Genomic DNA, 13063 nt, shown 5'->3' on the forward strand with positions numbered 1-13063 from the left:
GTTTCCTTTTGCTAAATGGAGTATGACTTAGCATGGATAGAAAGAAATATTGCTTAAAATGAATATGCTTCCAGTAATTCTGGAATATAAGTTAAGTGCATAAGACCCAGTGGTAACAGAATTTCATTAGTATTATTTATTTTAAAAGAAAATTATTTATGTTATGTGTATATATGCACACACATGTGGGTTCCCTCAGAAGTTGAAAAAAGACAGAGGGCATCAGATCCCACGGAACTGGAGTTGGAGGTGATTGTGAGTGCTGCCCTCTGAGCTTCTGTAGGAGTAGCAAGAGATCCTAACCTCTGAGCCATTTCTTCAGCCCCTTGTTCAATTTGTTTTAATAAGAGGGACATAAGGGGGGGGGGGTAATCAGCAATATCCCCATTTTGTAATATTAAAAATATTTTTAAAAATAAAAAAAGATAGAACAGACTGATGGTGTAGTAAAATGGGGCACCCCTTTCAGGGAAGATAGAAACTCCTTGTTTGCTGTCTTCTCCCTTCACTTTTGTTGCTTTGGTTTTTGCTTTTGTTTTGTTTTTTATTTGTTTGTTTTTTGAGACAGGGTCTCAGTAGTTCAGGCTGACCTGAACTTCTTGGAAGTCCTTTGCTTCAACCTCTCAAATGCTAGGATTATAGACATAGCCCACCATATCCAGCTTTTCTTGGAGATCTTTTTATTGATGTTTCTTAGCTCTTATTTAACTTTTACTTTTAAGTCTATGAACTTTTACTTTATAGTCTATAGCTGCAACGACTATAGATTCTATACATACATCCCGTTGGTTTTTGTCTCATTAGTTACTAATTTTCATTTCCTTGAGATGAAAATGAAATAAATATATTTCGTTTTACTATTTCTAACTTGTATTTTTATTTTATGTGTGTGGGTGTTTTATTTGCATTTATGTCTCTCTGCCAATGTTTGCAGTGCGTGCAGAGCTGGATAAGGGCATTGAATCCCTTGAATCTAGAATTATAGATGATTGTCAGCTGTCATCTGGGTGCTAGGAGTTGAACTTTGGTTCTCTGGAAGAGCAAATGGGCCTCTTAACCATATAGGCTTCTCTCAAGGTCCAGAAATTATGTAAAGTTAGAGATAAAGATTTTTAGACTTTTATTCTTTTTGTGAGGAGATAGATTAGATGGCCCAGTAGGTAAGGGTGCTTGTTGCCAAACCTGATCCCCAGATCCACATGGTGGAAAGAATGAACAGAGTTCTGCAAGTTGTCTTTGGCCTCCATATGCATGGAGTGACCAGGAACACGTGCGCACGCACACACACACACTTATACATATTTTAAAGACTTATATTCTAGCTAGATGGTTCGGGCACACACCTTTAATTCCAGCACTTGAGAGGCAGAGAAAAGTGATTTTCTTTAATTTGAGGACAGCCTGATCTACAGAGTGAGTTACAGGACAGCCAGGGCTGCACAGAGAAATCCTGTTTTGACAAACCAAAACAAACAAATATATATTCTATAAAGATTTTAGCAATAAGATCAGTTGAGGTTTGAAGAGCAAGAGGTATTTCCCTCTCAAGGTAAGGAAGAATAATAGGTAAGGGGATGGAACGGAACAGCATCGACCAAAAACCCAAGATGTTTTATAAAGTACATTAGCAGGTCTGAGCCGAGCGAGCGGCAGCAGTAATTCCATTTTTCTTCCTTGTCTGTTTTGTTCTGACTTTTTAGTAAGCAGTCACTAAACACTTGCAGATTGGTAGGTGTCACATCGAAATCAAATCATATGTGTGTGGTTATTATTGTCTTTTGTAAATCAGATATCAAGTCAAATTAAATCTGAACAAGCCAAGTTAAAAGAAACTGACCTATTTTTCATTGAGAAGCAAAAATTATAGACCTTTGACTTAGACAGTTGCTAAAATACAAGGTTTCTGGTATCTTAAAAAATATACTGGTAAAGCTTTATGTTGCTGATTATGTTGAAGCAGTGTTAGGGTGATTTATATGAATTAGCAAGGTTTTTTTTGAAACCATACATAAAACTGGTTGCACCTTCATCATATATATAACTGTCCTTTTTATTGGACAATGCTTTTCATACTTCTTACATGGTTGGTACATCTGTGTTACATTTTTCCTAAATAATACACAGCTAAAGATTTCACAAGTATAAAAACAGAACCTTCATTTGATTTGAAGGATGGAATTATGGTTCTGCTGGGTGTTAAAAGTGTTAAGTTTGAGTTCTGAGATTCTTAAATTGTGAAAGGAAACATTTTTCTAACTCGTGAAAAGTAAAGAATAGGCGTGTGGGCCAAATGAAACAAAATAGATATATTTTTAGTGAAATTGTAAAGGAAAAAAAATTTAAATCCTTATATGATACATCTGAATCTAAAAATTCTAAAGAATTTAGTATGAAACTTAGTATTACTTAATTTGCATCACTGAATATAGTTAGGATAACATATTTGTGCTATTGAATAATAAAGTTGTTTTAGTAAACTTTAGATTTTAATCATTCACGAAAACTTTGTTTTGCAGGCTATGATATGTCTACATTTATTAGGCGGTATAGTAGGTATCTAAATGAAAAGGCAGTTTCATACAGACAAGTTGCATTCGATTTCACAAAAGTGAAAAGAGGGTGAGTTATGTTTTTATCTCTAATTCAAATATCAAATACTATAAAACAGGAATTATACAATGTGAATTACAGAACTTTGCCCAGGTCTATAGCTAAACTTTATTTTTCTTTGGAGGAATGCTATATACTTTCTGTAGTAGGATTTTTTAAAGTTCTATTTATCTTTGTAACAACTTTATTGAGTTATAGTTCTCATGATTAAAAATTCATCCTTTTAAATTTTATAACCAATTTTAGTATGTTTACAAGATTATGTGCCATAACCCTACGGTGTGATTTTATTTCTTGTAGTTTCTTTCCCCAGCCCCATCCCTGTTCTCCACCCACTCAATTGATTATGTTCAGTTTTTCTGGTTGCCTTGTGATTCCATGGGAATTTTAGGATTAGTACGTCAGTTTTGGTTAAAAAAAAAATTGGTCAAGAATTTTAATTAGTTCTTTTGGTTAGAGATAGGGCCTCATGTTTCCCTGTCTGGTTTTGAATTCTCAAAAAATCTGTCTGCTTCTGCCTCCTGTGTCCTGCCTGGCCTTGCTTGCAGCCAGGCTTTTAGAAGTAGGGTTACTAAATGTGCCGGTCTGTCTGGGCAGTCTCACCACCTGTAGCATGTTTAGTTTCTAATAAACATAGGGTATCTTTCTGTTTGTTCTTTCCTTTACCATTTATAGCTGGTTGTGATAGCATATGCCTGTAATCCAGTGATTGAGGAGAGAGGCGGGGAAATCACCAGTTTTCCTTACTCTTACCCCCTAACCCTATCCCTAACCCGCACTGGGGGGGGGGGTGCTTGGGGGAGGGAGAAATAACGTTGTCATAGAACAAGGATTTAGATGGATGTAGCAGATACCATTTGCATTGTATGACTGTTCCAATGGTCTTAAATGTTCCAAAGGTGCATAACTCAACTGCTCATCAGTTCTTGATCCTTTGGTATGAAGAAGTGGTAAAGAGCACCCTGTCTGCTGTGCTCTCAGGGCAACTCATGATAAAACTCCCTGATGTAGTTTAAGCACTTGGGCTGGGATTGCTTGTTGGCGATCACCTATATTGCTCAGCTCTGCGCCTTAAACCAAAATCTAGGCAAAACTAGGCAGAAGGCCAAGGGTCCTTGTGTCACAGGAAAACTCATTTCAGGATCCTAGGGCTGAGGACTGCAGGCCCTTTGGATCCTAGGCCCTGCCACTGGGAACATGCTGCTACAAGTCACTTGGGGGAAGATAGCTTTGGGAGTGACTGCAGCTCTCAAGCCAGGGCTTACCGTGTCCACTTATATTTTTTTTCCCAAAAATTATTTATCATGTGTGCATGGTGGGGTGGGAGCCGTGTATGCCATGGTACATATGTGGAGGTCAGAAGATAACTTTATGAAATTGGATCTTTTTTCCACTCTTATATGTGTGCTGAGGATTGAATTATGTTCTGAGACAACATGCATGTAAAAGTTGAGTTTAATCTTTCTGCATTCTGAGTACTGATCATCTAAGTATAAGAACTATGACATGAATAGTGTGACCAGTACTTTGATGTCTAGTAGTATTTTATATATATAGGCAGCTTTTTCCCTTAGGCTGTATCATGGGAGCTCAGGAAAGAGCCACCGTAGATTTTTTTAAAAATGTATTTATTCATTTTACATTCTAGTGAAGTTTCCCCTCCCTTTTCTCCTCTCATCCCCCCCATCCTTCCCCCAATCGACTTCTTCTCAGTTTCTTTTGTTCAGGAAGGGGCATCAACAGAGCATGACTGAACAAGTTGAGATAGGGCCAAGCTCGTCCACTTGTATCAAGGCTGGCCAAGGCAACCCCGTATGAGGACTAGTTCCAAGAACCAGCCAAAGCGTTAGAGACAGTCCCTGCTCCCACAGCTATGAGTCCCATAAATAGACCAAACCACACAATTGTCACACATATGCGGAGGCCTGTGTTGTTCTCATGCAGGCTCTCTGGTTAGTCTCTGAGCCCCTAAGAGGCCAGGTTAGTTGTTTCTGTGGGTTCCCTTGTGATGTTCTTGACCAACCCTGGCTGGTACAATTCTTGTTCAGCCCAATGCATGACTATGGATCTCTGTGTCTGTTTCCATCAGGTGATGGATTAAGACTCTGGTGACAACTGGGGTAGTCACCAATCTGAAAGTATTGTAGAGTATCCTTAGTCATCATTATGTTGACTTTTTCTTTTTCTTTTTTTCTCCTCCAATCATGTTTAGTTCTATCTTAGGTCTCTGGGTCATCCAGCCTCTGGGTCCTGACACTCCAGGCGGTGACAGGGGGTAGGCTCACTATCATGGTATGGGTCTGAGGCTGGACCAGTCATTGGTTGCTTACTCCCACAATCTCCATGCCATGCTTAACACCTCCACACTTCTGTAGGCAAACAGAATGTAGGTCAAAGGTGTGTGGCTAGGCCAGCGTTCCAGTCCCTCCACTGGAAGTCCTGCCTGGTCACAGAAGGCCAGATTAGGATGTCTTAGCTGGGTCATCCTTGTAGACTGCTGGGAGTTTCCTTTGCTCCAGGTTTTTCTATATGACCCTGAAAATCCCCCCCCCCCCCTTCTGGTCATCTCTTTGAATATTCTACCCTCCTGATCTTCATGTTTTCATCTCTACCTGCCCCCACCCAGACCACCCACGAGATCTCTTCTATTTCACCTTTCCTGGGAGGTTATCTAGCCTCTCTGGTCTGTGGATTGTAGCATGGCTATCATTTACTTTATATCTAATATCCACTTATGAGTGAGTACGTACCATGTTTGTCTTTCTGGGTCTGGGTTACCTCAGGATGATTTTTTTTCTGGTTTATCCATTTGCCTTCAAATTTCATGATGTCATTTTTTTATATTTATTTATTTATTATGTATACAATGTTCTGTCTGTGTGTATGTCTGCAGGCCAGAAGAGGGCACCAGACCTCATTACAGATGGTTGTGAGCCACCATGTAGTTGCTGGAAATCGAACTCGGGACCTTTGGAAGAGCAGGCAATGCTCCTAACCACTGAGCCATCTCCTCAGCCCCGATGTCATTGTTTTTAACAGCTAACTAGTACTCCGTTGTGTAAATGTACCACATTTTCTTATCCATTCTTCAATTAAGGAGCATCTAGGTTGTTTCCATATTCTGGCTATGACAAATAATGCTGCTATGAACATAAGTGAGCAGCTGTTTTTGTAATGTGATTGAGCATTTAAAGGAACAGTGAGTATGATGCCCACAGAAATTTCTGGTGAATCCTTTCCCAGCTAAAATGCCTGCAGTTTCCACGTCTGAGATCTGAACGGCTGCTGTGCGCTTCAGCTTGTTCTTGAAATTATAGACGATTTAAGTAAAGTAGAATTTTGTTTGTTTTTGTACTTACTTTGTACACAGATTTTCTGTGTAGCTCTAGCTGTCCTGGAACATACTCTGTAGACCAGGCTTGCCCTTGAACTTGGAGATCCACCTGCCTCTGCCTCCCACGTGCTTGCGTTAAATGTATGTGCTACCACAACCTGGCCTAAAGTAGAAATCTTAAGAAAAATGTAGGCATATGCAAGATATTAAATGGTGAAATCAAGTCTTTTTTTACAACCGGTTTGAGTCGAGAGGTGAATTATTTTTACCAAACTCTAACTTATGTTACATGTTTAGACACGTCGTAGAAGATTGTAATAAAAGGTTCCTAGGAGTCTGATTTCTTACTCCCTGCACCCTGTTCAATAAACTGTTTTCCATGTGACTGTTCCTGAATGAGACATTTTGAGAGTTAATGAGCTGAGAGTTTCAGCTCTAAGCTAACTGTAGCTAAGACACAGAAGTAGAGGGAAGTTTGAAGATACTTTGGAGTTCTCTAAATAATTAGACTATAAGGATTGGTGGAAATCTTTCCTATCTTTGTGAAGTTGATAATCATGAATTTATTTGTCTGCCAGCTTGGCCAGTGGTGTGATTTTTAAAAACTGATGAGTTTATTATGCACGCTAGGCTGTCATGCCATCGACTGCATCCCCTGTGTGGCTTTTTATGTAGTCACGTATGGATAGTAATGGATTATTTGTTCATCCAAGGTCATGAATTTGCTGAGTGACTGACTGCAAGGGAGAAAGGTGCAAGAAAATGAGGTATTAGCAAGAGAATGTTTGCAGTAGTGCTGCTTGGTCAGAGAAGTTGTGAGGTTGCAGTTAGTGTCATAAATTGAAGTATCACTTGAGTCCTTTCCATTTGGGAGCCAGGCGTTGGGATGATGTGAGTACCGCAGGCTGCTGTAAAAGAGATTTTGAGATAAAGGACTTGTATTGGTTGTTCATTTAGATGTTAAACCAAGAAGTCTGAGACAAAATTTAAGGTATCTGTGATGGAGAAATGTCCAGAAAGTTAAAAAATGACGTCAGCAAGAAGGGAATAAATAGAAGTTATGGTTTCTGGGAAGAGTGTGTGATAGTTATGAGAACAACCTACAAACAGGAACTGTGTTCTCTCAGATTCCAGCAACTGCTACTAACCAGTGTGGTACTTAAGAGAAAACAGTATGGAGCATTTGATAGATACATTAGTGAAACTAACCGGGGTGAAACTGATCAACAGCTGGCTGAGGCAGTCCAGTGTTGGTTTCATTAAACTCTTGGTTTTGTAAGTTGTTGACATTATTCCTAGTAGGGCTTTGATTAGAGTGACTTGATAAAAAATACTTTTGTAGAACTGACTTCTTTGTAATTTTCTTTGAAAAGACTTTGATGTTTGACTCATAAACAATGCTCCTTCCCTCCCTGGTATTGGGGATTCTCTTTAGGAGCTGGTACGTGCTAGGCAAGCACTCTACTACTGAGTTACATGATCAGAATCCTTTTTCCATAATTTCACCTATTCTCACTGTTGTGTGAATACTGTTACTCACATGTGCCCTGGTGTGTGTGGAGGTCAGAAGACAGCTGTTAGGAGTTGGTCCTGGGCTTACACCCAAGTCTAGGGTTGGAACTCGGGTCCTGAGACTTAGAAATCTAGAAATGTGCTTTAAACTCACTTCACCAGCTGCCAGATGCCAGAGGTTTAAAGTTCTTCTGCAACAGACTGCTTTGGAGGTTGTGATACTCCTGTCCTGTCTATTTATGAACTAACATTACTAACCTGGCTATGAATCAATTAGATAGAATTAACTCATGACTCTGTAGCACTTAATTGTTTAGTGGATTCTGGCAGTAGTCTTCTTTTGCTTTTAAAGAAGTATAAATCTGCATTTACATATAATGATGACTGAGGTTCCTGCCATTTCTTGTGATAACTATACAGTCTACCTGGCTGTATAATGTAAACCTTCACTTTCATTTAAAATAGTATTTTATCTGAATGGATATTTTGCTGTTTGTATGTGTGTACACTATTTTTTCTTTTTTTCTAATGCCCACAGAGACCAGAAAAGGGGTTTGGATCACCTAGATCTGGTACTATGTATGGTTGTGAGCTGCCATGTGGGTGCTAAGGACAGAACCTAGGTCCCTGGAAGATCAACCTGTTCACTTAACTACTGAGCCATCTCTGTACATATACAGCTGGTAGCACTAGTTTCCAGCTGTTGGTTTTACATTTCTTTTTATATAATCCTTACTTGAGATACAGAGTTCAGTAATAACTTAAAAATTTGTGATATTTCATCACAGTCTTGTTATTTAAATAGAGAGCCAAATGGGAGATTTAATGGTGAATTATTTTGGTTTATTTTCTTAATAGGGCTGATGGAGTTATGAGAACAATGAACACGGAAAAACTCTTAAAAACTGTACCAATTATCCAAAACCAAATGGATGCACTTCTTGATTTTAATGTAAGTTGATATGCTTTTGTAATTCAAAATTACTAAAAATTAGATGATCATAACTAGTTAGTTAGATAATCATAACTTTAACCCCAAGTCTTCATAATTTTTTACTGTGCTGTAATAATGTTTGGCTAGTGGTTAGGGCTTTCTTTGGTGCTAGAATTTTAGTTCATACAGACTAAAACAAGTGATGGGTAAAGTGCTTTGTTAAAATTCTTCACAGGAACTGTAGATTTAAAAAACGTGCACAGCCTTTTCAATATTTCCCTTTTGTTTGGTAGGACTTACAGCATGACAACTACTTAGAAATAAGAGGAGATTCAAATTTCATTTATGATAGATTGTTATGACTTGCATAGTGACTGGCATTTTATTCCCTAAAAAGTTTTTTTTTTTTTTTTTTGGTTTTTCGAGACAGGGTTTCTCTGTAGCTTTGGAGCCTGTCCTGGAACTAGCTCTGTAGACCAGGCTGGCCTCGAACTCACAGAGATCCGCCTGCCTCTGCCTCCCGAGTGCTGGGATTAAAGGCGTGCGCCACCACCGCACGGCTGTTTTTTTTGTTTTTTCAAGACAAGGTTTCCTGTAAGTTTTAAATGATGTTATTTGGGTAGTGAGTGTTGACTAAAGGAAATGTTCAGCAAACTACTCATGTGTTTGTTTCATAGACTAGAAAGTGTCACGCTATAATAACTAGTGACTTGAGAATGATTTTATCATTTTTTCATTTTTATATATTTGAAAAGGTTTTGTTTTGTGACATTTAAAAATTTTATGAAATTAAAATTTCAGTGTTCACAATAGCACTAGTGACTCATAGGCAGGTTCTTGAATGGTTTGCATACTGCTTTTGCTGGTTTTATATAGTGCTGGGTTAGCTGCAGAAGAGAACGTAATTCCCAGAGCCTAAGATCTTTCCTTTCATAAAAAGGAAGAAAAGCTCTTGCTTGAAGACACAGGAAACTGCTGTTTAGAGAACATTATTTTGGTGTATATAGACTCAGAAGGTCCAACCACGTATGTTTCACTTAGTACATAGTTTGGTCTTTTCTATGAAATTATTTACTTGTTTTAGAGTCTGTGTTATACTTTATTGTATAGAAAATTTTACTTGCTCTTCTCAGAGGTTTTTAGTGCACGCTTTGTAAACCTCTAGTGTTATAATAAAGTTATATAAGAGGCTTGAGATGTAGGTGAGTGATTTCAAGAGTTGAGGTAAATGGCCTTTTCACTCTAAGTAAATTCTAAACTACAATGAATGTTCAGAAGTTGCTCTTTGCTGTTTGTTTGCTTTCTTATTTCTTTCTTAGAGTTTTACAATAATTGCCTATAATTCTGATTTCTCACAATCATGTGTTGGAAAACTTATGTGTAATGTATATCCTAGGCAAAGTACACTCTTTCTAATAAGCTGACGTGTTTTAATTTATTGTCTTACTAATAGTAAGGACTCATTTTGTTAGTGTCATTTAAAATATGAGATAAGCTGATCTTATTTTCCATTTCCCCTAGGTTAATAGTAATGAACTCACAAATGGGGTAATAAATGCTGCCTTCATGCTCCTGTTCAAAGATGCAATTAGACTCTTTGCAGCATATAATGAAGGAATCATTAATTTATTGGGTAAGTACTGCGATATCTTAGATAACCTTGTGAACTAGTAATACTGTAGTTGCTTATGCTGTTGTGAAGTCCATTTTGACACATGTCAAATATGTATTTGGAGAAAAGGTTTATTCCTGAACATAATCATTTACATGTATAGCCACACAAGTGGGTAAATTCTAATTTTTTAAGATTTATTTATTTATTTATTATGTATACAGCATTCTGTCTGCATGTATACCTGCACACCAGAAAAGGGCACCAGATTTCATCACAAATGGTTGTGAGCCACCATGTGGTTGCTGGGAATTGAACTCAGTACCTCTGGAAGAACAATCAGTGCTCTTAGCTTCTGAGCCATCTCTCCAGCCCTAAATTCTCATTTTTATAACCAGAATATTTAGCTATTAGTTAAACTTTTTTTTATATAGTTGTAATTTTTTGGACTGTTTCATTTATTTTTAGAAATACTTAAATCTGTAAAGTTAGGTTAGGCATGATAATACATTTTATGTTATGTGTACTTAAATGGAAAAGCCTCTTAGTTCTTTGTTTCAGAGAAAGTATATTACCTTAATATTTATTCTACAATGAACCTTGTAAAACTAGTATGTGTATATATATTTTATCCTAAATTTGAGGCACATGCATGTGTACTGGGGATTAATTCCAGGGTTTCTTGGATGTTAATAAATTATGTTTTATCTCTGGGTTATATCCCTAGTCCCTAAACTTAAATTTGAAATTAATAATTATTTTTAAGCCAGGCAACATTTTTTTGGGTTACTTTTTACTTTGGGGTGTTTTAGGAATTTATGATGTTTTCTTACATAGCGAGATGTATTTGAAATAGTTAATATTGCATAGAAAGGTACCTTTTAAATATTTTTTATTAATGGATACTTTTGTATACCATTAATATAAAAATCCATTAATATGCAGGTATTAAAATTAAATACTATTATTAATTATAATTAACACTATATATTATTATTAGCAATGCATTATTAATTGTTAATGTCTATTAATCTCTATGTGTGTGCAACACCTGTGTGTTCAGGTGCTTGTGGAGGCCAGATGGATCCCCTAGAGCTAGAGTTGCACACGGTTGACGTGGGTGCCAGGGACAGAATTCTGTTAAGAGACAGCAAATGCTTTTAACCTCTGAACTACTTCTCCAGCCCCTCTTTTATTTTTTAAATTGAGCTTTCAATGGAGTAGAAAAGGAAGGTATTAAATATCAGATGCCAAGTATTTTTATTTTGTATACGCCTGACCCTTTGAAAGTTTATTGAAATGTGGTTTCCATAGACTAGGACAACATTAATATAAGGAGGGGTAATTTAATCCAAGAGGACAGGTAAATTATACTTATTTTTCATACAAAGCTGTGGAAGTCATAGTCATCGACTTCATGATTGGTAAATGTGAAGCTCTTTATTGCTGTGTACAGATGAAATTTAAGGGAGCTTTTGAAGTGACATTGGGTGAAGTTGCCATCCTAGAATGTTAGTATTGGTATGTTATTAGTAAAGAATTTTGAAACAGATTTTAGTGTTTTAAGTGGAATAACATGTGTTTACACATAAATATCCCATAGCAGTCCTGTGAACAAATAGTCATATCAGTACACTCCAGTCAGTTCTCAGTTGCTGACATCCTAACCCTCCTAGCATTGCTTCTAACTTGCTTACGTGTTCAAGGTAATCTAGCACTACATTTGTTGTAGGGTAAGTTCTTTGAGAGTATTAGGATCTTTCTGGAGACACGGCCTAATCTTTTTCCTGTTTAAGTAAACTTTAACTAAGAGTATTTTTGTTACTTCTTTGGGCAGAAAAATATTTTGATATGAAAAAGAACCAGTGCAAAGAAGGTCTTGACATCTATAAGAAGTTCCTGACTAGAATGACAAGAATCTCAGAGTTTCTGAAGGTTGCAGAGGTAAGCTGTCTTTTGTTTATATGTATGGATTTTGACGAAATCGTCATCCAAATGAAAGAAATATTTAAATATTCTTGTATATTCTATCTATATCTAGTAGTAGTAATAGGTACTTTTGAATTCTGTTGGACAGTATTAATGTGACATAATATTTAATAATGCACATGCTGTATATTTAATTTATGTGGGATATTGAAAAGTTATTCTATTTTTACATTGTATACATCTCTACAAATACATACACTTGTGGCAGTGATGTCTGTGTTTAGAAGTAACCATTTATTTTTGAAGGCTTACTGTGTTAAGGTGATAGAAAATGCCCAATGTCTGCCTAAGTTCTTTTTCCTCCAGACAGGCCTGCAATTGAGTCACGTAATTCAGTGTTTTTGTTCTCCTATATAAGTGAATTTTGAATAGTTAATTACTGAGTATGAGGAGGTTATATGATAATGTAATTTTATAACTCTCTCAATAATTATTATGAAGTTGACACAGAAGGCAGTTCTAGTGTTTACAGACATCCTTTTTTATTCTAGCAGAGACAACGCATAAAGATTTCCCCCTCTTTTTACCCTCTTATCCATCACTGCCAGAAATGCCCCTTCTTTAGAATATTTTGATTACTTACATTAATTACCAAGTTAGTGGCTCTAGGCACTATTACCCTTGTGATATTTTATTCTTTCCTTTTTTTCTTCCAAAAGTCAGAGTTTCTTTGTAGCCCTGGCTCTCTTGGAACTCTCTCTGTAGAGCAGACTGACCTCAAACTCACAGAGATCCATCTGCCTCTGCTTCCCTAGTGCTGGAATTAAAGATGTGTGCTACCACCACTGCCTGACATGATAACTTTATTCTTTAACAAATGAGGTGACTTTTTTTTATGATGCCTGTAGACACTTGCTTTGATTCAGACAGGTCTTTCAGGGAGAACTCTGACCTCAGCCCCTAGTCCCTTGTACCAGCTACATATTAAACTGAAGAGGCAGGGTTTATGCTATGATTCCAGTAAAGTTTGCAAGTCAGTTTTAGTTTGTTGACTTCCCTTTCTGGTCTCTTGCATTTTTTGTTTTGGTAGTTACAGTTACTGCCATACATTTAAAAAAAGCCCTTCCTTATC

At 37.1% G+C, this 13063-nt stretch overlaps 1 protein-coding gene across 16 annotated transcripts in view; it reads left to right on the forward strand.

The window, feature by feature from the left end:
• Positions 1-13063, forward strand: part of Picalm (phosphatidylinositol binding clathrin assembly protein) — an 80201-nt gene that overhangs the window by 34134 nt on the left and 33004 nt on the right. For all 16 annotated transcript variants that reach the window (XM_041661002.1, XM_041661692.1, XM_041661093.1 and 13 more), the window contains exons 4-7: positions 2517-2619; positions 8315-8408; positions 9912-10023; positions 11840-11946. In XM_041661002.1, coding sequence (XP_041516936.1) covers positions 2517-2619; positions 8315-8408; positions 9912-10023; positions 11840-11946 — 416 coding nt within the window. The remainder of the gene's footprint in view (positions 1-2516; positions 2620-8314; positions 8409-9911; positions 10024-11839; positions 11947-13063) is intronic.

This window comes from Microtus oregoni, unplaced genomic scaffold, assembly GCF_018167655.1.
Source record: "Microtus oregoni isolate MIOR12 unplaced genomic scaffold, Mior012 000000F_ref0000247, whole genome shotgun sequence".
NCBI classification, from domain to species: domain Eukaryota; kingdom Metazoa; phylum Chordata; class Mammalia; order Rodentia; family Cricetidae; genus Microtus; species Microtus oregoni.